At 44.8% G+C, this 24,675-nt stretch overlaps 1 protein-coding gene across 2 annotated transcripts in view; it reads left to right on the top strand.

The window, feature by feature from the left end:
- Sash1 (SAM and SH3 domain containing 1) overlaps window positions 1-22,448 on the top strand; it is a 149,382-nt gene extending 126,934 nt beyond the window's left edge. For both annotated transcript variants that reach the window (XM_090337987.1, XM_090337988.1), the window contains 10 exons: window positions 2,992-3,066; window positions 5,209-5,355; window positions 7,666-7,801; window positions 9,018-9,187; window positions 9,887-10,096; window positions 10,804-10,954; window positions 14,405-14,518; window positions 17,398-18,527; window positions 20,027-20,158; window positions 22,045-22,448. In XM_090337987.1, coding sequence (XP_090194113.1) covers window positions 2,992-3,066; window positions 5,209-5,355; window positions 7,666-7,801; window positions 9,018-9,187; window positions 9,887-10,096; window positions 10,804-10,954; window positions 14,405-14,518; window positions 17,398-18,527; window positions 20,027-20,158; window positions 22,045-22,308 — 2,529 coding nt within the window. In that variant the 3' untranslated portion in view covers window positions 22,309-22,448. The remainder of the gene's footprint in view (window positions 1-2,991; window positions 3,067-5,208; window positions 5,356-7,665; window positions 7,802-9,017; window positions 9,188-9,886; window positions 10,097-10,803; window positions 10,955-14,404; window positions 14,519-17,397; window positions 18,528-20,026; window positions 20,159-22,044) is intronic.
- Window positions 22,449-24,675: the final 2,227 nt, after the last annotated feature.

Below are 24,675 nucleotides of genomic sequence, written 5' to 3'. Positions count from 1 at the left end.
AGCTTTGTTCCTTCCAAGACTTAAATCTTATTAATTTCTTTGAGAAGTTCTTTTGCATTCTGCTTATTCTGTATTTCCTTTCTTTTACCCTCCTCATCCCACCCCCAACATGTACAATTTCCTTTCATCTTAATCTTGATCTTTTTGTCTTTGAAAAATGCCATATTTTGCTTGATGAAACTCCAGGGAAATGATAACGCTTTGTATTCACTGGAAATGGTCATGTGTTTTGCTTTTTATTTGATCATTCAATTTTTGTTTGGAAGAACAGACATGCATGACATTTGAAACTTTGTCCATTTTTAAATTCAACTTCCCCCAAAACATGTTTCCAACTGCATGACCATCTCATCGACCAGCTGGACTCTTCTCTAGAATCTGTCTGAAATGTGTTTGGGGTTATTTGTGCAAGAGATGTGTGAACAAACAAATAATTCACTTCATTTGCATAGATCACCAAAATCAAAGATTGGTTTATTTTTCTTTTAAATCTCATTTATAATTTGTTTACCATCAGGAAGAATGCTACTTGGAGAAATATTTGATCTTATTAGAAGAAACTGAGGAGTTATTCAAGAACTATTTATTGTTAAATTTTTTGTTAGTTCTCCATTGATAAAAAGGAATCATTTCCAGATATCTTAACCTATCGCTGGAAGACAGCCCTTTCTTTATGTTCTTTATTTTAGGCATAAATGCACACAACAGGCATATGAAAACTTAAACAAGCTTCTAATTTATCGCAGTCACAGTTTCCACATAAATTCTTTGTTGGTTATTTCATATGTTTCAGAAATAATGTGCTGTGTTGCAGGAGAGGCTGTTTAATGTAGGGACATGCAAAAAACATAAAGTAACAAGACATCTGGGTGCCATACCGTGTCTGCAAAGCCCTGAGTCACCCAAAAGGAACTAGAACAAAGTCACTGGCTTCGCAAAACTCCCAAAATGTATTTGGCTTTGTATGTTAGAAAGGGAAAGCTAGTGTTAAATTCTCTTTTTATGGATTAGTCCTACATCTCGTTAAGTTGAAATAGATGTAAGGAAATTAGATGTTAATATTGAATATTAAATCAGGGTCACATCCACTGACAAACCAGCCAGTTGTACACTACTTAAAACAGAAGCAATCCGCTGGTAAGGAACAACTCTGCAGCATCTTAAGCAGAGGTATACCCAGTATTTCCCATTGTGTCTTCTAGGGATGCTCTGCTTTCTGCAGTTGATCTCCCAAGTTGCAAAGCTCTGAATGGAACTCCACCTTTTCATTTGCATATTTCTAACTTTGACTAGGCCCGGACATAAGGATCAGCAGTGGGAGCTACCAAGTTCTCAGCAGAGCCATGCTCAAAAGTCACATAAGAAAAACCAGTACCCAGGGGATGTTAATTTGTGCCAGCCAGTACACTAGGGGTCTTCAAATAGAATATGTCCATGCCATTTCACTACAAACTATGAGGTTCAGAGAAGGTCAGCATTTGAATTGGAAGTGACACAGCAAGCAAGTGACACAACCAGAGCTTAGGTCTGTGTACTCCTTCAGCAGCCTAGTTAATCTCCCTGCAGGTTGCTTCTACTTTCTCAATGTGGTCAATTAATATATGCATAAAGTAGGTTTATTTCATATAAACAATGTTTATAGTTTACACTGTATTTTTCTTTTCCTTCAATTTAGTAACTGAGTTCTCTGGGAAATAAGTGATACAAAATGTTGATGCCCAAACCTGCTGCTCAGCTTTTATTAGCAGTTGATTTCAATAGAACATTACTTAGAAGAAAGAAAGAAAAACGTGTGCCTGAGAAGTGGGGGAGTGGAGATGGAGGGTGGATGTGGGCAGAAGTGGCTGATGAGTGGCTTTTGCTAGATAAACAAAAGAAATTTGATCTCAGTTCTGGATATACAGAGAGAGAGAGAAAGAGAGAAAGAAAGAGAGAGAGAGAGAGAGACTAAAATAGAAGTAGTTCTTTCAAGTCTGAAGCCAATCAAAAGGACAACAAAGCTTTCATTTGAATAATATCTGCATTTTTTCCTATTAAAACGAGTGCGATCAAAGGCAGCATCTTTTTGGTTTTTTTGTCCTTCTGGGCAAATGTGGTATCTTCATCCTCTGTGAGAAAAGGAATTATAATTCAGTTGGGCAGTGAGATAGGAAAGTTATCAGCATTTTTGGCCAGGATGGAGAAGTAACTAGTGAGTAATCTTGCCTGGGCTAGACTGCTGTAAACAGAACTCCTTTCCTCCTGTCCCAGCCATTTAAAACTAAACAAAACAAAAGTCTTTTAGAAAAGCCTGCTGTCAGTGTGGGAGCCCAGGACTCACGAGGACTGAGTTCTCAAGAACACTGAGTAAGTCTGAGTGCCTGTGGCTCAAGCCTATAATCCCAGCTACTCAGAAGGCTGAGATTTGAGGGTCAAGGTTTAAAGCTATCCTAGGAAAGAAAGCCCAGGAGACTCTAACCTCCGATGGACTTCTAAAAAGTCAGCTCAAGTGTTAGAGGACCAATGATGGATTAAAAAACAACAAAAACAAACAACAACAACAACAAAAAACTAAGGGACAGTGTCCAGGCCCTGAGTTCAAGCTTAGCACCAACACAAAAGAAAAAAACAACCAGAGCCATACCCATTGATTTTGATTGTATGAAGTTGCAGTATGGGGAAGCTAAAGAGGAAGGTCTTTGCTAGGAGACAGGAGACTTACAGCCCCGAGTTGGGAGAGGGATTTGGGCCTGTGTGTCTATTACAAACAAGCAGTCTCCGGGTCCTTTATTCCTGTAGTAGGTGGTAGGCAAGTTCCTTGAAGGCACAGAATCAGTGGAGTTTGCTGATGACATGACTTCCGTGTTCTTTCTCATCATTTCTCGTCGACTCCTTCCATCCCGTTCACATTTTCGTGATTTGAGCGATGTTTCGCAGAGGGGAAGGGTGTGGGGTGTGCCCGCCTTGGTGGACGTGAGTGTAAGTTCCTGTCCTGCCCTCGCTTTTCCACAGAGAACCTGCAGTTTCGGAGGATTTGACCTGACAAATCGTTCCCTGCACGTTGGCACGAATAATTCCGATCCAATGGTGAGTAGATGTGGGAGGGAGGCAGTGGGTTGGATCACAATAGTTTTCCATGGAGCTCAAGTCACTTTTGGAAAAGAGTTGTATTGCTTTGGGGTGGAGGTGGGGTGTTGGGAAGTACTTGAATTTGAACTTCAGTTTTTCATCCTTTTTAGACTGACACTACTATTTAATCCTCTTTTTTAACTTTTTGTTGGCCATTGTGTTTCCTTTTGTTTGCCTAAGGCTAATTTCAAAGCATGGCCTCCCAAGTGGCAGGGAAGATGGGTGTACATCATGAATCCTAACTTATTGATCTGGATAATTTTTTGCTTGGCCTGGCCTCCAGCTGTGATCCTCCCAATGTCACTGTTGAGTGTCTAGGATGACAGATTCCTTGCCCGGCCATTGTTGTACCCATTTAAAGATGTTCCAGTGTGGCATGTGAAAAGTCATCTGATGACCCCTCTGGCCTCCTTCTCCTTGAAAGCAACACAGTTCCTTAATGCTTTTGCCTCCAAGGTTTTTCCCAGTTTCTTCACCCAGATGAGTTTGGTTTCTGTAGAACTCACTGGTGTCCAGGAACCTTTCTCACCTCGTGACAAGTGCACAGAATGGCTGCACAGGGGGTCCCTGAGGTTTGGAAACTAAGGCTACCATGTCTAATTACAGTCTTCTTATTTTGGGCCTAGGGCATGTCTCTCAAGGCTTAAGTCTGGGTCTTTTTAATGGGATATGTCAAGGAATAGCCCAATCTAACTAGTGCAACAGCCAACTAGATCCCCATGGGCCAGGGTTACCACCTCCCTCACACCTACTTCTGGGTCTGGTTTGTTGCTTCAAGTTCAGTTCCTCGGGTTACGTGTGATATTGTGGAGGGAGGAGGGTACACATTGTACATGTATGTCTGTACTAGGGCTTACACTCAGGTCTTTGAACTCTCACTTGGCTTTTTTGTTCAAGGCTAGCACTCTACCACTTGAGCCACTCCTTTACTTCCAGCTTTTCTGTGGTTACTGGGAAATAAGAATCTCACAGGCTTTTCTTCCAGGGCTGGCTTAAAACTGCCTCCTCAGTAGCTAGGATTACAGGCGGGAGCCACTGACACCCAGCTTACCAGTGACTTTTGTTCAGTTTGGCTTGTCCCTTATATATTTTGCCATAAAACTATAAAATGAGCATTTCATTCCCTACAGTCTTTATGAACATGTGTCAGATAAAATATCCATCTGAGATATGAAGTGTTGCAGAATTTCCTGGAAGATTTAAGCTGTTTTCTTTGGGTATCAAATTTTATTGATTCATAAACCAATAATTTTATGCAGTCAATTTTTTAAGAAATATTTTCCCCTCTTCCTCAGGGGAAAATTTGGTTTTTAATTTAAAGACAAAATATGGAGAGATGGCCACAGCAATGTACTTCTTTCGGGAAAGGAAACTGATGCGCTCTTAGGAGTTGACCACGTTGAGTATGGCTATGATAAAAACCAGTCAAATTCTTATTCTCTTATGCCTAAGCTTCAACCATGAACACTTAGTGCTTTTCTGGGATTCATGCAATTTGCTCTTTACTGATAAAAATGCAGTCTATGTGTTTCATATAGTGGGAATGTACCTGGATTAAATAAAATTAAAAGTGACTCATGTCTTATTACAAACAAAACCTTCATTAGTAGGTTTTAATTTCCAATCAGAAACATAAATAGCAGTGAATGGGCTTGGTGGCATATGCCTGTAATCTCAGCTGCTTTAGTAGGTGGAGATCAGAAGGCTGGAAGTTCAAGGCTAGACTGGGTAAAACATTAGCCAGATATCACAACAGCCAATATGCCAACTACATACCTGTTAACTACAAGAATCTGAGCTAGGGAAGAAGATCACAGTCCACAATCCTGGGCAAAAAAAAAATATGAGACGCAATATAAAAAAATAAAGCAAAATAAAAGGCATCATTCAGGTGATAGAGCTAGAAGTCTTCAGTTCAGAATCTAGTACTGCCACACAAAAAAAGTAAGCACATTGAATTAACATGAGAAAAATGTGAAGATCCTGGGGAATGCTAATATTTTCCTGAGAGCTGAGACATTAATGGTTTGGATAATAAAATCTGTCTCTTGGCTTCATTTTCCATGACTAACGGTGTATTTACAATATTTTGGTTCCCAGGGGAAAGAAGGAGATTTTGTGTACAAAGAAGTAATCAAGTCACCCACTGCCTCCCGCATTTCTCTTGGGAAAAAAGTGAAATCAGTGAAAGAGACAATGAGGAAGAGAATGTCCAAAAAATACAGTAGCAGCTCTGTCTCGGAACAGGTATGGTATACAGAATTCCCCAGGTATCAGACAGCAGGGCGACCATAGCTTCCCCAGCTGAGATTCTGGATAATGCTAAGTCCTCAGACTACCCACACTTGCTTTGTTTACACACACGTTCACTTCTAGATACATTCATGAACACTTAGGATTTTCCGGGTACCTGAGCTTGGTGCTAGACATGCAAAACTAAGCCCTGCCTTCTATACCTAGACAGAGGTCTAGAGTGCTACATGAAGAAACAATTACCCCTTGGTGAAGTAGGCACTGAAGACTGGAGTTTCTGTGTCCATTGGAACACCAAAGGAGGTTGTTTTCTTCTAAAATACCCTTGCTACAAAATAGCCATTGCCAGATCCAACCATTTCAGAGGTAGCCTGAGAAGCACAGAGCAGGTCTGAGGAGGAAATTGAGAACATGCTTCCTGGATTTCTGTATTTTTCAGGTTTCCATGGAGATAGCTGTTGCTAACAGTGTCCTATCACAATATCATCCAACCCCCACACCCCAATTCTATTAAAAAAATGAATCCCTTATAAACATGACTAATTTCTGTCTCAGTTCCCTGGGTGGAAGGAATAAAAACACTAGGGAAGGCTTTGAGGTTAGTCTTGACCACTGGATTTCAAAACCCTCTCTCCTGGCACCTTCACGGTACTCAAGTCGCAGCCTGTTAACGCATAGATGGCTGAGTTGGTTCTGCTTGAAATATGTAGGGGATGTGTCTTCAGGCTCCTAATAAAAACAGCTGGGAGCACAGGCATTTCTCTGCTCAGCTGCCGCCCCCTAGTGATGGCAGGCTGAACACCAGGCATCTTCCTGTTGGAGTTTCTCTGAGCACGGACTGGCCCAGCTACCTGAACCAGCGTTCATACCAAGTATCTTCATATCATGCCAGTGGTTCTCAGTGTAGGAATGGCATTTGCAGGTTATAAACTGACAACAGGTGGTTTTTTTTTCCCCCTTCTGTATATTTGGATCTTACATTGTAGTTAGCAAATTTCAGCACTTTATAGATAAAGAAACATAAGAATCTGACGAATTGTTTTAGTAGAAGTATACTTTTAAGAAATGTAAATGTTCTTCAAAGTAAATGGAATATTCTCTGATAGTATTTTTATTCATAGTGGGTTATAGTTGCCCTGTCTTTAGAGTCCAGCTAGTTACTGAACTCAGGAATTTGCTTAGAGTCCTTACAGCTTCGGCTAACTATTTTGTCTTGTGGCAGAGAGATATTTTTCCGAGACATTTTGAAGATTATGAACATGAAAAGTAATCTCCGTGTGCGTGTGTGTGTGTGTGTGTGTGTGTGTGTGTGTGTGTGTTTGTGGGCCTATATATTGGAGCTTGAACTCAAGGCCTGGGCACCTATAACTTAGCATCCTTACTTTCATTCAAGGCAGGCACTTGAAGTAGAGGATGCTCCACTTGGAGATTTTTTGCTAGTTAATAGGAAATGAGAATCTTAGGGACTTTTCTGCCTGGGCTGGATTCAAACTGTGATCCTCAAATCTCAGCCCCCTGAGCCACTAGGTTATAGGTGTGATCCTAATAGCACTTGGCTTTGAAAACAATAGTGTGTATGCATATGTGTGTTGCGTGTGTGCATACACCTGCACGTGTATGTGTGTGTATGCACACTCGCAGGTACGCCTGCCAGACCTGAGGCTTGAACCCAGAGCCTAGATGCTATCTTTGTGCTTTTTCTTTTCCCCTCAGGATAGTGTTCTCTAACTTGAACCACAGCTGTACTTCTGCCTTTTTAGTATTTAAGTGAAAAAAAGTTTCTCACACACCAGCTGCCCAAGCTGACTTCACACCATGACCCTCAGATCTCAGCCTCCTGAATAGCTAGGATTACAGGCGTGAGCAACTGGTACCTGGCCTGAAAACTATTTTTTGTGCACTTAATAATACCATGGGCCACACATTTCTAGATTAGGAAGGATATGGTTAATAAGGTAGAGACTGTAGGTATAGAAGCAGGTCTGGGTATAAAAGACGATTTGATTGCTGTCTTTGATTGTGATATTTTTTTGCCAGTCCTGGGCTTGAGCTCAGGGCCTGAGCACTGTCCTTGGATTTTTCAAGGCTAGAACTCTACCACTTGAGCCTCAGCACCACTTCCTGCTTTTTTCTATGTATGTGGTATGGAGGAATGGAACCCAGGTCTTCGCGCATACCAGGCAAACATTCTTATCACTAGGCCAAACTCCCGGCCCCTGATTGCTCTCTTTGAAGACCACTTACTAACAGTTACAAAATGTCTCCACCCACACATGAAACTTAGTTGTACTGGAACTATTTCAGGACTCTGGCCTGGATGGAATGCCTGGATCCCCTGCCTCAGCAAAGCCAGACTCGGAACACGTGGACAAACCCAAGCTCAAAGCCGGAGGATCTGTAGAAAGCCTTCGAAGCTCCCTGAGTGGGCAGAGCTCCATGAGTAAGTATAGTTGTGAATGATCTCTTGTGGTGTTCAAGTCTGACATTTCTTGAGCAACAAGTTCAAGCAAGTTAAAGATGCATAAGGCCAGCGCCTTGGTCTTACTGTGCAATTAGGAAACCAGACTTGTCATGTTGTTTGGTAGATTTACAGCAGTGGCTCAGAAGAAGAGATATGCACTTGAATTGGGGAAGACAAGAGAATGGATCTCGGAGGAAGGAGCTAAAGACTATGGGAGAATGAACCAATGAGAGAAAGCACAAGAACATGGCCAACAAAATGCAGGGGATGAAGGAAGGGAAGATAATTACAAATGTCACAGTAGCAGATAATGTTTAGCTACTCCAGAGCCAACGGTACTTATGGACATGGAATCACAGTTAAATACACCACTTTAAATTCTTGCCCTTTGGGCAAATTATTTGACCACTCCGAGTTTGTTTCCTCACTTGCAAGACATGGGAGAGTGTGTATTACATTGATGAGAGCCATGAATGTGTAGGAAAAAAAGAAAGAAAAGAAAGAAAGGGAGGGAGGGAGGGTTAATCTGGTATTGATGGCTCATTCCTATAATCCCAGTTTACTCAGAGGATTATGGTCCAAAGCCAGCCCCAGCAGGAAAGTCCATGAGACTCTTATCTCCAGTTAACCACCAAAAAAAGCGCCAGAAGTGGAGCTGTGTCTCAAGTAGTAGAGTACTATCCTTGAGCAAAAATGCTCAGGGACAGCATCTGGGCTCTGAGTTCAAGCCCCAGATTTGGCAACGAAAGAGGGGAGGAGGGAGGGAGGGAGGGAGGAAGGGGCGGGGAAGAGATATAATAAGAGGAAAATTAAAAATCTCTGCAAGGATGAGAGCTGTGGCTCAAGGGGCAGAATGTCAACCTTGAATGTAAAAGCTAAGGGACAGCATTTAGTCTCTAGTGTCCAGGCCCTAGTGCTGCCACCAAAACAAACAAACACAAGAAAAAGCAAAGGTGTGGAGCAGGAGAGTCCTTCAGAGTCCTGCCTGGGCTCGTCCCCTGCCGTGGATGCCCTGGCTGTGAGGAGAACTGAGCCCTTGGTCTTTAGGAACTGGTGCCTGGTGCCTGCTCTGATCTGGCACTGGCTCGTGGCTGGCTGACAGCTCCCCTTCTCCGGGCCTTTGTGTCCTGTTCAGCTTTCAGGGTTGCTCCATGTACAGCCTGTGGCTACCTTTCTTTCTGCTTTGCTTGCACAGGCGGTCAGACAGTGAGCACCACTGATTCCTCCACCAGCAACAGAGAGAGTGTCAAGTCGGAGGACGGCGACGATGAAGAGCTGCCCTACCGAGGCCCCTTCTGCGGGCGCGCCCGGGTACACACCGACTTCACCCCCAGTCCCTACGACACAGACTCACTCAAGCTCAAGGTGGGTCTCTCTATGGCCTCAGAACAGCCAGCCTGGGCCCTTTTGTCCATGTTTTTGTGCTGGTCCTGAGGCTTGAACTTGGGTGCCTAAGCCTAGGGGCTTTGTTGTTGTTGTTGTTGTTGTTTTCCATTCCCTCTTGTTGAATGCTGACCCTGCCATGGTCCCATATAATCCAGGCTCTGTGCTTTCCCCAGGGAAAGGGGAAGGTGTGAGACCAGGGGTATTATAGGATATAAAGTTGGATCTCACAAATGTATGAAGTAGTCTCTGGGCAGGGCTTGCCACTGCCTTGTGATGCATGGAAAGTTGCTTCTTTAGGAAGTAAGATTCCTCTGCCTCTGCCCCTTTCTCCCCTCTACTACTTTCTCCCCACTGGCCCTGCCATGGAAAAATGGAGGATGTTTTGAGAGCTGGAGCTATGCAGCCTGGCTGAGAACAGAGGCACTTCACACACGTATGGCTATGCATTGTAAGAGGCAGAGTGGATAGGTTGTATCCCTAGGCCCAGGTGGCGACCAGCACATTCATAAATGTTCCTGTGGTCTCGGCCACATTTCTTATCCTATTCTGCCCCAGTCACTCCGAAAGGGGACTTGTGATTTTTCCCTCACAGCGGTGTCCCACCTGTGTCTGACTGATCACAGTACTCATGCTTAGAAATGCCCCTACTGCAAAGATCTTTTTTTCTCTGGGCCATAGAAAGGAGACATCATCGACATCATCAGCAAGCCACCCATGGGAACCTGGATGGGCCTGTTGAACAACAAAGTGGGCACATTCAAGTTCATCTATGTGGACGTGCTCAATGAGGAAGAGGAGAAACCCAAGCGCCCAACCCGGAGGAGGAGGAAAGGAAAACCACCCCAGCCCAAGTCTGTGGAAGATCTCCTGGATCGGATTAACCTGAAAGTCAGTCATGTCTTACTCTTGTCACATGTGTGTCCTTGCCTCTTCCTTCACCTAATACACGGAGCCTGAGAGAGCTGTGTTAGGGGAAGGGTTGATCTGTTGTCCCCAGCCAGTGTGACCCATGAATCTGGTAGTGCCCCTCTCATGGGAATTGTCACCAGTGTTCTATTGTTGCCCCTGACCTCTGCTGTATATGGTAGTGAGGTGGAAGCTCTAGATGGAAGGCCCATGGGCAAAAGCCCAGGTGCCCTGCTCCCCACCAGCTCCGAGGGGCCTTGAGCCTTTATCCCTCCTCCCCCCCCCTCCTCCTCCTCTTCTCTCAACATGATTCCCAGCATCTTACAGCATAGATTCTGTGTTTTGTTCTTTGCAAAGTCTTCTTTCTCCTGAAAATTATATAGGGCTTTTGGAGTTGGTTTTTGTCTTCTTTGCCGTAGGCTGCCTGGGGAGAAAGGAATTCATTCATGAGTTCAGTTCCAATGCCAGCAAGTGTGATCCATCGTAGTCTGAAACTCGTGATTAATAAAACCCCCTGATCATCTGCTAAGCTGGAGGATGAGGAGGCCCAGAATAGATACAAATGACACTCATCTTTTGATTAGCCAGCATATGGCTGTGGGAAGGGAGCCGAGGAATCTGAGGCCTGTTGATACTTACCACATGTCTGGGCTGCCAACCCATGCTAGTCTTCTCTCTGTTTCCCACAGGAACACATGCCCACTTTCCTGTTCAATGGCTATGAGGACCTGGATACCTTCAAGCTCCTGGAGGAGGAAGACTTGGATGAATTAAACATCAGGGACCCAGAACACAGAGCTGTTCTCTTGACGGCGGTGGAGCTGTTGCAGGAATACGATAGTAAGTCTTTGCATGCACAGAAATGGTCGTTGGTAGGTCAACCACATTCTTTGGTCACCCTCAGGCCTCTCCCTAAATGCTGTCATCCTGCGCTAGAGTCATTGGTTCTGTCCTCTTCTTTCTGAAGCCAAAGGTCAGTTTCAAATTATACCACACAGCTTCCAAGATATATAAAGTTTCTAGTGCAGACATTCTTGTTCACGTGGAGACAAGTGAAGGCCACACCAAATGTCTGAGAGCATTCCATTGCAATTTTTTCTTTTTCTTTTAAGAAAAACTACTGTGGTACTATCACGATGTGTAACCTGTATTTAGTCATTGGGCTCTCTGGGCACAAAAATGGTTGTCCATCTGGGACTTTCTTGCCCCACTGAGGACTAATTATGTCCCAAAGCACATGAGGAGTTGTTTTCTTATCAATAACAATGGTTGTCAAAGAAGTAAATTTCATTGGTTTCCATTTGAGAACGCAATCTCTTTAAAGTGAAGATAGAGAGCAGAGAATTGCCAGCCTAAGTAAATGCCAGCTTATTTCTACAGCCTGTGAGCTGAATTCAGTGAGCTCCCAGCTTTTATGGAGTCTCCTTGAATGCATCCTAGCCATTGCTCCATTAACCCAGTCTTCTCTTGTTCTTTAGTCTTCAAACTGACATCAAAATTATCCCTGAAATTATTCATCATGAAGGGAGCACCCTTTTTCAGCACTGAAGTGGAATACATTCTCTTTCAAGTGCTCTGCTTCAGGAATATCAGTGCTAATAGCATTTCTATTGCAGAAACACACACCAAACCGCGGTTAATGTTGGAAACAAAATTATACATTACTGATGGTTTTAAAACAGGCATCCTTCCGGAATCAGTTTGAAGGATTTGTGTCTCATACCTAATACTACATTATAAGCAAAGCTCTATAGTATTTGAGTGTCCTAAAAATCTACAGATGGGCAGTGGCTGATCGACCTGATCTGCTGTACTCTTAGGAATTAGTTACATCATCCGTTCTCTACCTCATATGCTCTTCCTTAACCAGTTGGTTTATAGTCACTTGGCCATACATTTCCTTTGTCATTTAAATACAGGAGGAACAAAACGAAACCCTGAATATAAACCGAGGACCTGGATTTAACCTATTTCATGCCATAGTGGCATCTTCTTTCTTGCTTTGGCCTCAGCTTGAGTTAAGTGTAGGGAAGGCTATGGGATGAATTCTACATACAGCAAGGCACCTACCTCTTTTTCTCCCTGGTGGAGGCAATGACTTCTAGCTTCTTCCCACGAGATCCTGGCTTCACAGCAGAACTGTGGTTTTCAGAGGAGGGAGCAAAGCGTGCTGCTGTGTCTGCTGACACCAGGAGCCAGACTGTATTGCCATCCCATGGCGGGGAACAGGTTTTCTCCTATTCCCTCTGATCAGCACTCAGAAGTCTCCCTAGCCTCTCTGTCTGAACTGTGGCCACCAGTGACAAATGACACTGCTTCCTTTCCCTGGGTTGTAGCACAGAGCTCAAAGCCCTCATTTATAAGCATCATTTTCCTAAATAATATGGTAGACTAGGACAAAGGCTTCTCCAAATCCGCAGGCTCTTCCACCCGATGAGGACATCACTATAGAATGTTACAGATCTGGGTGGGGAGGAGTGGAGGAGGGACTCACCAATTTCTAATTGGTTGAGTTTCCTCCTCCTCATTTAGTAATTAGCACTCTAAATGTGGGGTTCTAATTTAATGGCTTATCCTGCCATGACCCCCTGCCGGGATTTGTCACAGAAGGCTTTCCCTATGGGAAGTACAGGCGGGAAGTGGAGAGGGGACCGTGGTGCTGAGGCCGGTGTGTGGAAAAACTGCACTCAGCCTTCCTGAGGGTTTATTTTAGTGACCTGAAGAAGAGCATCATATTCTGGTTATTGATACACTTTTTAAAAAATTTCTTTGTGTATGTGGTTGGTGTGGGAGGCGAAGAGAAAAGACAAGCCATTCATCATTGCAACCAGCTATTTTCCGTAGGAAATGTTTTCTTGGTTTCCATTTTACATGACTAAGCACTGTCACTGCATAATCCTACGAAGATAGTCTGTGTGACCATGGCAAGTTCCACGTGCTCTGGGGACAGCAGGCAGAGGGAGGCCGCTAGGGACTGAAGGCTCCCAAGATTTCCCCGTGGTTTCCTCTGGGCAGACTCCTGCAGCACGCACATCTGGAGCATCTCTTGATTCTCCAGCCCCCCTCCTCCCCCCAGCTTATAGAGGTCCGACTAACAAGTCAAGATGCTTCTGTTTAAATGAGGTTCTAGCTAACGAGAAGCTGCTACTCACTTTACAAGTCGGAGGGTCTCCTGAGCTTCCTGTGGCACAGCCTGGTGCAGAGGAACTGGAAGTGCTGGCCTGGGACATAGGGAGATGTACCACAAGAGAGGAAACCCTCCAGTTCATTCCAAGCAACGAAAACCAAAGGAGATTTGCAGCTGGCTTCTCCCTTGGTCAGCACAGGGATCTGTGTGCTGTGGCAGGCCTTCCTCTTGCTTAGGTGACAAAAGAACCCACCTGTGCCACCAAGAACTAAGACTGATGATAAAACGTGTTATTTCAAGCCGGATGTGCCAGTGGCTCATACCTGAAATCCTAGCTACTTAAGAAGCTGGGATCTGAGGACTGTGGTTCAGAGCCAACCCAGGCAGGGAAGTCCATGAGATTCTTATCTCCAATCAGCCATTAAATCAGCCAGAGTGGAGCTGTGGCTCAAATAGTAGAGTGCTAGCATTGAGCAGAAAGGCTAAGGAACAGAGCGCAGGACCTGATTTCAAGCCCTAGGATCAGTACGGAAGGAAGAGAGGGAGGGAGGGAGGGAGGGGAGGGAAAAAAGAAAGAAAGGAAGAAAGAAAGAAAGAAATATATTTATAGTTTTTTGGCATTTTTATAAATGTTTCCAAATTTGGAGAGGGGGTAATTTCAGGAAGCAGAAGTCTGTCTCTGAAGCACATGACATACTCCAGCTTATGAGAGAGACATGGATTCCCCTGTTCTTTATCAATGATGCCGCCACTTAGTGCAGGCCACACATGACCTCCTCCCAGGCCACTCCCTGCTCTGCATGCCTCCTCTCCACTCAGGCTCCAGTGCACCTCTGAGTAACTGGAAAGGAATCTGAGTGCTCTAGCTTTGTGCTTGTGTGTTCTCTCTCTCTCTCTCTCTCTCTCTCTCTCTCTCTCTCTCTCTCTCTCTTCTAATTTACTTTCATATGATCAGCAGTATATTTGAAAAAAACAACTTTCTGATGTCACTAACCCATTTTGATCTTATTCGCTCTAAATTAATGTGTTCACTTCTCAAAGCCCAGGTCTAAACACGTATGGCAGTAACGGAAGATGAATAATCGAGATCTGAGGACTTGGAGGCCTTGGCGTGTGTCCCCACCCCCACTTGTGATCCTGTGCTGTGTGCTTACCTTTTCTAGGTAACAGTGACCAATCCGGGTCCCAAGAGAAGCTGCTCGTGGATAGCCAGGGCCTGAGTGGATGTTCCCCCCGAGACTCCGGATGCTATGAAGGCAGCGAGAACCTGGACAATGGTAATGTGAGCACGGAAGCTCAGAACGAGCTGGGTCAGGCCTGATTCTCCATGTGTAAATGGCTAGTCTGATACCACAGTGCACTCTGTGTTCATCTTTTCATCTTCAGGCCTCTTCTCTGTGCTAGTTTCTAGTTCGTCTCTTCTGTGTATTCCTGGCTGTTGGGTGAGTTTAATAAATTCCATCTAAACTACCTACAGCCGTAAAACCCAACTTGTGCATCTCCGATGGCCATTTCCTTATGCAATTACAACTAATAGTTCCGTGTTGGACTGTATCAGGCCCTCGTAGAAAGTACTTTACTAGTAGGCCATCCATCAGAGTCACACCAGCAGCCAGGTCTTAAATACTCCTGCTGCACAGCCAGTCCACAGGCAGTTAAGAGAGGGTGACAGAAAAGCCACATATTTTGTTTATGGCTTCCCTGCCCTAAACAGTCAGGGCATAGTCGAGATGAAACTTTAGGAAATCTCTTATCTCAAAGAAGCAGAGTAGGCTCAGGGAGGCTAAATGTGGTGAACCCCTAAATTTTCATTATTGCAAGATTAGAAATAATACTGAAGTATTCATGCTAGCATCATGATTTCAATCTCTATAGACACCTGAAGATTGCAGCAAAAAAAAAAATGCCCAAGTTTTGTAGCAGTACTTTTGTAGATATGTTTGTTTTCTTGGTATCAGTACTGGGGCTTAAATTCAGGGCCCGGGCACTGTCGCTTAGCTCTTTTGCTCAAGGCTGGCATTGGAGGTAAGCGTCTCCCAGATTTGTCTTCCCGGGATGACTTGGAACCTGAGTCCTCACATCTCAACCTTCTGAGTATCTAGGATTACAGGTATACCAGCACCCTGTCTAAGTTTGATAGCTTTTAGTTGCCTTTGGAGTCCTATCTCGTAATGCATAGCACCCACTAAAGAAAACCATGGATTGCAACTTTGAACTCCGTAAATCCAGAGATCTTGCTAATCAAAGCTTAATGTGAAGATAAAATTTAAATATATGATTTATATTAGGAGTTGGGGGGGATCCCATGTGTCTAAAATTTATGTTAATGGAGTTTTAGGAATTTTCTATTTTCAGCTGGTTTTTGAAAGTTTCATGGGATAGGCTTTCTGAAGATATTTCCCTCTCAGCCCCACTTAGCTGTGCTAGCAGAGAATAGGTCCCTGGCCAGGGAGCTCCATGTGACCACAACATAGCCAACAAATACCTCGTAGCCTGATGCTGTCCAGCAGTGAGGCCCACACAGGTGAACAGGCCTCAGCTCTCATATGACTATTCATGAGGGACTCGTGGGGTGAGGCTCCGTGGTAGAGCGCTTGCAAGTGGTTCTGCTTCACAAGAGAGGACGCATGTCATCTAACCAGGTCTCTGCTGACTGGACAATATCGCATCTGGTTGATGTGTGTCTTACCACAAAGAATGACCTTATTCATAAAATGTGATCGAGGGGGCCACTGTCCTTACCGTATCATCTCAGAGTGTGTACTGCAGCCCAGTGGGATACTTTTCATCTTATCAGTTTGAAATTAGAGTGAATTTGGTGGACAGCTATGACATCATGGGAGGAAATCTGTTTTTCTCACGTAGGGCCTCAGCCCCAGACCATTTCTGCTGCTTCTCCTTCATCTCTACAGCCATAGCTTTTCTCACACAGTGCCTTTTATTTAACCGGAAGTGACTGTTTTCTGTCCATAGGGAACCCATCCACCCCTCTCTCTCTCCTCTCCAATCCACAGCTTGCCTTCTGCCTCTTGCTGCATGTATTGTATTGAAGGGATGAGACTGTTTAATGGGGAGATGTCAAAATTCAACATTAAAATACCCCATTTACAGTCTTTACCAAAAGTGTCGGCCATTTCTTTGTCCCTTCCCAGTTTATGAGTTTTCATCTTTTTTTGTGTAGTCTACAGTAATAGAATCACATGGTTTCTGTATCTTGTTAGCATCAGCCCAACTGTGCAGGAAACAGGTGAAAGAAAGGGCAGGCATATGTATGGAAGCACTCACCGTGTACCTGTATGTTGTTAGTATTAGTGCCTGGCCCCGGGACAGCAAGCTTCTGGTAAAGCTTAGCAAGCAGCAGCAGTTAATATCACTCAGTGATCATCCTTAAGTAAAATGCGTCTGCATCATGACTCAGTTATCATTCCAACAGTTTCAGGGTAGTTGCTTTGCTAGAACCATGTATTTTATCAGTGGTTTCTGGGAAAGTACTAACATCAGTTTGTTTTTTACTGGTGTATAACGAAGTTAGTTGCTCTCTGAATAAGTTTCTTAGAGAAAGCTGCTTCAAGTGAGGTATAATTTAAATACTGGTTGATCTCTCTTTCCATGGCATCATTTATGAACTCTGGCTCAAGCTATCAACCCAATTCTTGGTTTCATCCATGAGCTCAGAGTCTTGTACTCACCAAATAAATCCCAATAAGAGTGGTCAATGAATCTTCTAGGTCAAATGCAGCTAGAAGCGTAACTTTCTCCTTCTGTCTGACACTGTCTTTCTTTTCCACATAGCTCAATTAGTTTCAGTCTCGGTGAACCTCCCTTAGTACAACTAAGAATCCTTTTTGAAGTTATTGTAACTTCAGCATGTCAGTATATTTAATGCGTCTTGATCAATGTCACCTCTTTTGTAATTCTCCTCCATCCATCTCTCCCAACCCCATCTAAACACCCAATTTTCCTAGTCTTTCTAAAATGGTGGGGCCATAATAACCCTTCATCTCCCAGCACCATAAGAGATAGCTTTGTGTTCCTTGTGTAACTCAGCAGCGAGATATGGGAATTGGAGAGTTCCGTTAGACTAGGCTATCTTTGTGCCTCCATTGAGTTGCTTTGTTTGTGACACACGATTGTAAAATACAACTTTGTTTCCTAGGCAAGACTCCAAAAACCTGCCTCTCATCAGCCAAGTCATCAGCCGAGTCCAGCTTAAAGTCTTTACGCCGGAGTCAGCTGGGCAACTACCCAACATTGCCTTTAACCAAGTCGGCGGAGGCCCAGAAGCAGGGAGAGGACAGCAGGGGCGGCTGTGGTCCCCACCCCGATACTGCCGAGTGCTGTGACCTGCCCTGTGCCACTGCTTCCACTCAAAACCGAAGAAGCCTCCCCGTGTCCATCTGTCGGAGCTGTGAGACCCTGGAGGGGCCCCAGGCCGTGGACGCCTGGCCCCGCTCCCATTCCCTGGATGACCTTCAAGGAGAGCCTGATGATGGAAAAGCTGTGCCTGTCGAGGTGACGGAACCCTCCTCTCAGATTGTACCAGAAGTGCCACAAAAAACAGCCACGTCCCTTGTGAAGCCTCAGCCCCCGGGGCTCGATCCTGCCGCCAGCCAGGCGTTGCTACTGACCCAAAGCAAGGGATTTTTTGATCCCCAGAATATGACTTCTAAGAAATACGATGGCTCCCTCGCAGCCACCTCCTCCTCCGACCCCTCGCCTCCTTCACCAACACAGGGTTGGCCCAGAAAGGAGGCTCAGCCCCCTGCAGTTAAACCCACGTTAACAAGGACGTGTCTGGAGGGTCCCAGGAAAGGACAGGACTTAGAAGGGCTGCACCACCCCTCGGGCACCGAAGAAGGGGTGGATGCAGAGCAGAGGGTTCCTGAGGCCAGGACACAGACAAAACATCCTTCCCAGCCCCCGCCGGTCCCCGCCAAAAAGAGCAGAGAGCGCCTGGCCAATGGCCTCCACCTGGTTCCCCTGGGCCCCGATGTCCCCTGCCTGCCCGTGAAGAAAGCCAGCCCGGCCAGCCCCGCTGACTGCCCTTTGGCATCCAGGCTGCCCCCACCCCCTGATCAGGAGCCTGGCCGCCCATCCAGCCCCAGACCACCACCCTGGCTCTCAGAGCTCCCTGAGAGCGCCAGCCTGCAGGAGCACGGGGTGAAGCTGGGCCCCGCCCTGAGCAGGAAGGTGTCCTGCACCCGGGCTGTGGACCTGGAGACACTCGTGGAGAACAAGCTGCAGGCCGAGGGGATCGACCTCACCGAGGAGCCCTACTCAGACAAGGTACCCGGGTCCCCTTTCTAAGGTCACTGGCGGTCAGTGGTGAGGGCCACTCGGCGGCCCTGGTGGCATGCTGGATGTGCAAACATCGGCCCACCGGCCTCTTGTCTATTGTGCGCTGCCCACTCGTGAACCCAGAGCACAGCCCTCAGCAGCAGCCACCCCTCTGAGGTTTGCTTCGCCTCCGCCCTCGCCTGGCGTTGTTGTTATTGTGATCTGAGGAGAGAGGCAGCTGCCCTTTGCGGCCAGTGACCAGTGTGTCAGAACAGAACAAGATCCTGAGCAAGATGGAGTCATGGGTGAGAGAGCCCAGCCTGGTGTGTTGTGTCTGCTCCCCACTTCAGTTCCCCACATGCTACCATCACGAGCCTGCGTGATGGACGGCCTTCTAGAGGGCACAGTCAGGAAACTGTGTGGCCCGAGCAGATGTAATTCACAAGTACACGACCTCCATGTGGGTGGCTGATGGGGATAAAGCAGTAATAGGAGAACTATTTAGATCTATAATATTTTTAAATACGATGTTTTTATTTGAAAAGAAGAAAAAGAGCTGCGAGAACTAAGTCTAAAGGCTGTCGTGCTAGATGTGCTTGCCTGACCCCTGGAAATGCATGTTCCGTCATCTGTCATTGGGTTCCCCCTCCTCCTCCTCCCTCCTCAATAAACTTCTTCAGATCATGGATTCCTCCCAGTAGCACCCTCCCTGTTCTTTTCCTTCCCTTCTTTGATATATCCTGAGGGATCCACTTTGGGGAAAGAAAAGTTAAGAATTTTCCAGCAGATTTGGCCCAGTGATGTGTTACCCATCTTCGTTGTGTGCCGCATAGCACACAGGAGATTTGTGTGCACAGAAGGATTTGTGCTTCAGCAGCGCAGGAAGAATGGGCAGCATGATCAGCCAGCGTGAGACCAAGGCATTGGTCTGAAAAGTGCAGGATGATCAGGGTCTGCCTTCTTCCTTCATTTTTGTTTTTGCTTTTGTTTCGTGCTGGTACTGGGACTTCAACGTGGGGCCTGGTTCTTGCTGAGCTTTGTTTGCCCGAGGCTGGTGTTTTTCCACTTGAGGCACATCTTCATTTCTGGCTTTGGGTTGGTTAATTGGAGGTTTTCCAGTATTTTCAGTATAGTAAAACAGTAAGAGTTCCATACATGTTACTGCCCCAATCAGCTTCAAACCTCAATCTTCAGATCTTCACATCCTGAGTCGCTTGGAAGTCAGTTGTGAGCCATCAGTGCCCAGCTGTAGATTGCCTTAACGAGGTTTCAAAACACTTTCCTAGAGCACATCAGTATTTAGAAGCTTCGATGCCACCAGATTTCCTCTAAAGCATCTACCCTGATAACTAAGAGCAGCATCTATTTGTTCCCAATTGGAACTGGGTGTTCATTTCCTGTATGTGCTAAGTGTATTGTCCTCTCTTACGTTCGGTGCATCTATCTTAGGAAAAAGAAAAATTACTCTGGACAAGCCTTCATGCCCCATTTCTGTTCTCCCCCACTAGCATGGCCGTTGTGGGATTCCCGAAGCCCTGGTGCAGAGATATGCAGAGGACTTAAGTCAGCCTGCCAAGGACATCGCTGGCAACATGGACCAGATTCGGGTGAAGCTGCTACGCAAGCAGCACCGCATGGCAGTAAGGATGCCTCTCGCTCAGGGCTTGTAGTTGTAGTGTGAAGGAAGGGAGGAAGCAGCTGAGAAGTTATGATATGTAATAATAATACACGATATATTAACAGTATGTAAATTATATATATATATATATACACACATGATGATCAGCTTAGATTTTTGAATTTTCCCCATCTTGGTCCTGTAGATGGAATCCAGGACTTCGTATATATGAAATGTTAGGCAGGCATTTCTACCACTGATCTGTAACCCCAGCCCCAGAGTATAGCTTCTACGTGCTCTGAACTCATGATCCTCTTGCTTAGCAGAATTTCAGATGGGGTTACAGGTGTGTGCCATCACACTTATCCTTAGAAATTTGCTAACATACAATTTTAAAAGAAAACTAGTCCATAATCTCAACACTGAAAACTATAAAAAAAATGCACGTAAGTAAACAGAAAATTTCAGTTAAAATAAGTTCAAGTGAGATCCATTTGCTACAGTTAGTAGTGAGGTATTGCTTACTTACAAATTAAATGGTAAGGTGGTAATTTTAATGTTCTTACCATAAGAAAAAAAATGTGTCCTTACCACAAGAAAAAAAATGCATCCTAAGAAGCTCACTTAGCCATTGCATTAAAATGTGCGCATTCAATGAGACACCATGTTGTGTTCCCAAAATAAAGGAAGTTTACTTAATTTTAAATTATTCCTGCATGTTTGTGTAGTTCTGATTCTTCTGACTTATTTAAGAATGAGTCTGTTTTACTGTACTAAAATTGGCACCTTTTTTAAAAAAAAATCAGTGTTTTATTGTGCTTTCAAGTGAATGTCCTATAGCTTTCCCAGTTGCATACTGTTAAAACCTGTAGCTGTTTTGCAGCTTTTTATTTTAATATATTGAAGAATATCCTGATTGATAGATCTTTGTAGACTTCTAAGTCATATCTGAGGATAGGTATTCTTTGAAAAGCATTTGCTTTATCAAAATTGCACAAAATTAAAAGATTTTTACATACTATACACTGCCTTGTTAAATTCCCTTCGTGTACTTAGTAGTCAAGTTCCAATGTTCATTTTCTTGTCCTCTCCAACTCTTCATATTATTATGTTTTACAATTTCTATAATCACATTGATTAAATAGTTCATTTTTGGCCAGGAGTTTGGCCTAGTGGTTAAAAGTGTTTGCCTAGCATGCACGAAGACCCGGGTTCGATTCCTTGGTACCACATATATAGAAAAAGCCAGAAGTGGTGCTGAGGCTCAAGTGGTAGAGTTCTAGCCTTGAGAAAGTCCAAGGACACTGCTCAGGCCCTGAGCTCAAGCCCAGGACTGGCAAAAAAATAAATAAATAAAAATAAATAAATAAATAAATACTTCATTGTTGATTGTTAATGTAGATTCTAAGTCCAGTGGAAAATCTGCTTTATAAAAGCACAGCCAAGCCAGGAGCTGGTAGCTCATACTTAGAATTGTAGCTAGTCAGGAGGCTGAGAGCTGAGTATCATAGTTCATAGCTAGCATAGGGAGGAAAGTCCATGAAATTCTCATCTCCACTTAACCAGTAAAACACCAGGAGTGGAGGTATAGCTCAAGTGATAGAGTACCACCTGAGAGTGCAAAAATCGGAGGGACTGTTCAGTGTCCTGAGTTCAAGCCTGAAGTCCTACGACCCGTTAACATTGCATGTAAAGCACCTTCGGTGTTCTGCACTGAAGAACATGGAAGCATATATAAATAAATACTTGAACGATTCTGAGACTTGAACACATCATGGGTGATTTGGTCTAATTCCAGATACCCTCTAGACTATGCTAGAATACTCTTCTCTTGTGGGCCTGTCGGCTAGTCCTCTGAAGGCGTCCTTGCGGGCTCCTGGGTGCTGACTGCTGTCTTTCTGTTCCCAGATCCCAAGTGGCGGGCTCACAGAAATCTGCAAGAAGCCGCTGTCCCCCAGCTGCATCGCGTCGGTGTCGGACTGGCTGGTCTCCATCGGCCTGCCCATGTACGCCAGCCCTCTCTCTGACGCGGGGCTCAGCACGCTGAGCCAGGTGCCTTCCCTGTCCCACACCTGTCTTCAGGAGGCGGGCATCACCGAGGAGCGCCACGTGAGGAAGCTCATGAACGCAGCCAGACTCTTCAAACTGCCGCCGAGCCCAGAGGCCATGTAGCCTGCCCGGCGATGGAGCTCCCTGGACAAGCCAGCCTTTCACTGTGCCCACAGCACCCGTGCCGTTCCTCCGTCTCTGGCAGGCTGACCGGATCCTGAAGCAAGGCCCATGTGTGGCCACGGAATGACACATCTGGACAAAGGACTGAGGCCTTTCTCCTCGGGGAAAGCCCCTTTAAGGAGATTAGTGGGGTGCTCAATGACCTCCCCAAGGGCATGACAAGCAGTTTTATTTTCAGACACAGAAGAACCAAGATGCCAACTAAGTTCTGCAACCATGCCTTCAGCCTGGGAGGGGGGGGAGAAGCGGGCGGGGCGGCCCGTTGTTTCTGATCAGACCCTTTGCTCTTTTGTCAGCCATGCCCACGCCGGATGGGCTTAGCTAGGCCAAAGTCACCGCCTTGGGAGTGATTGCACACTATCTAAGCTGTGCTCACTTGTTGACAAGTTAGAAAGATCTGGTCGCACCAGGAAAATAAGGAAGTCCTATTCTCCTTTAGATAAATGAGAGACCTTTGTAAGAATTGCTTTCTAGCAATCAGCTTTTATTTGCCTTAATATAAGCTTTTAAGCAGCTATCTATCTAGTGTCCACAACCCTGTAACCCTAGCTCTACATCTTCAGCTTAGACTGCCATCTAACATTCTGGGATGTTTCTAGAAAGAAAGGAGAGAGAGAGGAGAGCTTTTCTAATTGTCTTGTTCTAACCATGGCTTATTTTGTAAAGGTGTTTATCAGGTACGCTTCCATGTTGGCTTTGGGGCTTTAACCACAAACTCAGTGAAAAAAAAGATCTGAAATTCACAAAGGGGTGTGTGTGTGTGTGTGTGTGTGTGTGTGTGTACATACTGCTTCCATCTTGATCCACTTAGCAGTGGGTTGTGTTCATCGCCACACTGCACTGTTGACTTGGTATCTGACTGTCTGTCCCCAAATTCAGTCCTTAGCTAATAGAACGTCTTAGCAGAAAGTCTAGAATGCTGAATAGTTCATAAAGACCTTTCTGAAAAGGGAAATGGTTTCCAAGGTGGGTTTTTTTTTTTTTAAAAAAAAAGCTTTCTTTCATTTCCAGCCTTTTCTTACTTTGATAATTCAAACAAAGGTTCATTAAGGAACCAGATAAAACATTCACCCATGTTAAGTATGCATCTTTGTAATTGTTTTCTCATCTGCTCTCGATCCATTCTGTTCTCTTCTAGCATTCAGGATTTAAGGTTTGTTTTGTCATCAGCAAGTCTAGACAACCTTTAAAGTTTCTATTACTTTAAAAAAAAATGGATTTTGTTTTTTCTTCACATTCTTATGAACACTATTTGAAACATCCGTGGGGTTATTTACAGTAGAAGCACTTGAAATGCAAAACTTTGGTCAAGAGTTCTCTTTCATAGTTCATGTGGTTATTAAAAATAAATGCTTCCCTCAGGGATTTTGGGGGTGGTGGTTATGTGGTTTCCAAAGCTATCTTTTAATCTGTTTTATACATCTGGATCCATGACTGAGGAACAGGACGCCCTCAAGTTCTGTCAGTGTTTTTATGTCTTGGTGTACATTTTTCAAAATGTGTACGTTATTATTAATGATATACGCCTTCTATAAGATGCCATGTGAAGGAGTTGTGGAGACATAGAATTAAAAAGCTTCCCAATTTCTACTGAGCACATATCTATCCCAGATGGGTGGTGGCACAGCCCATTGGCTGTGGCACTGGCAGGTGGCAGGGTCCTGGGTAGGGATTACTCCCCAGTAGCTGGTTCTGTGGCAGCAGTAGGATGCTGTAAGACCATCTTCTCTTCTTGCTTTTGAAATACCTCAGCTTGACATTCCAGCAGGTCCCGCTCACGATGGTAGCTGAGCAAAAAGACCCCCTGGAAGTCTCGACAGAGGTCGTAACCAAGGAGAGAACCCCACGTGGATTTCCAGCATTTCGGTTCATCCTCAGTGCAGGGTTTCCTTTTAAGTAAAACTAGCACTAGAGGTGTGGAGAATGCCAAACCATATAATTTCTTTTGTTTCATCACTCTGGAAGTTACTGCCTTTGCATGGGAAATGAAATTCAGGGACCACAAATAATTTTTACTGAGAGAATGTCTGATCTGAGGGGACTGAGGTGGTTTTTTGCTTTATTGTTTTTTGTTTTGTTTTTGGAGTATATCCTTCGTGTTTGTTTGCTCTTCTTTTGCTTTTAAGCTTTCATTTGGACTGAAAGGAACCCGCGTTTGTGGGTGACATGTGGCTGAAATGGCTGGGAGCTGCCTGAGGCTGTGCAGAGGAAGGTGGCAGGCCTTGGCAATCTCCATTTTTAATCTGTTTGTATTTGGTACAGAATTTTGAGTGACAGTGGAAATTGTTGTCTTTAGCAAGCACAAGA

Source organism: Megascapheus bottae, chromosome 8, assembly GCF_031878675.1.
Source record: "Megascapheus bottae isolate mThoBot1 chromosome 8, mThoBot2.hap1, whole genome shotgun sequence".
NCBI lineage: Eukaryota > Metazoa > Chordata > Mammalia > Rodentia > Geomyidae > Megascapheus > Megascapheus bottae.
The sequence above is the reverse complement of the archived record's forward strand: the minus strand, read 5'-3'. Positions and strand labels throughout refer to the sequence as shown.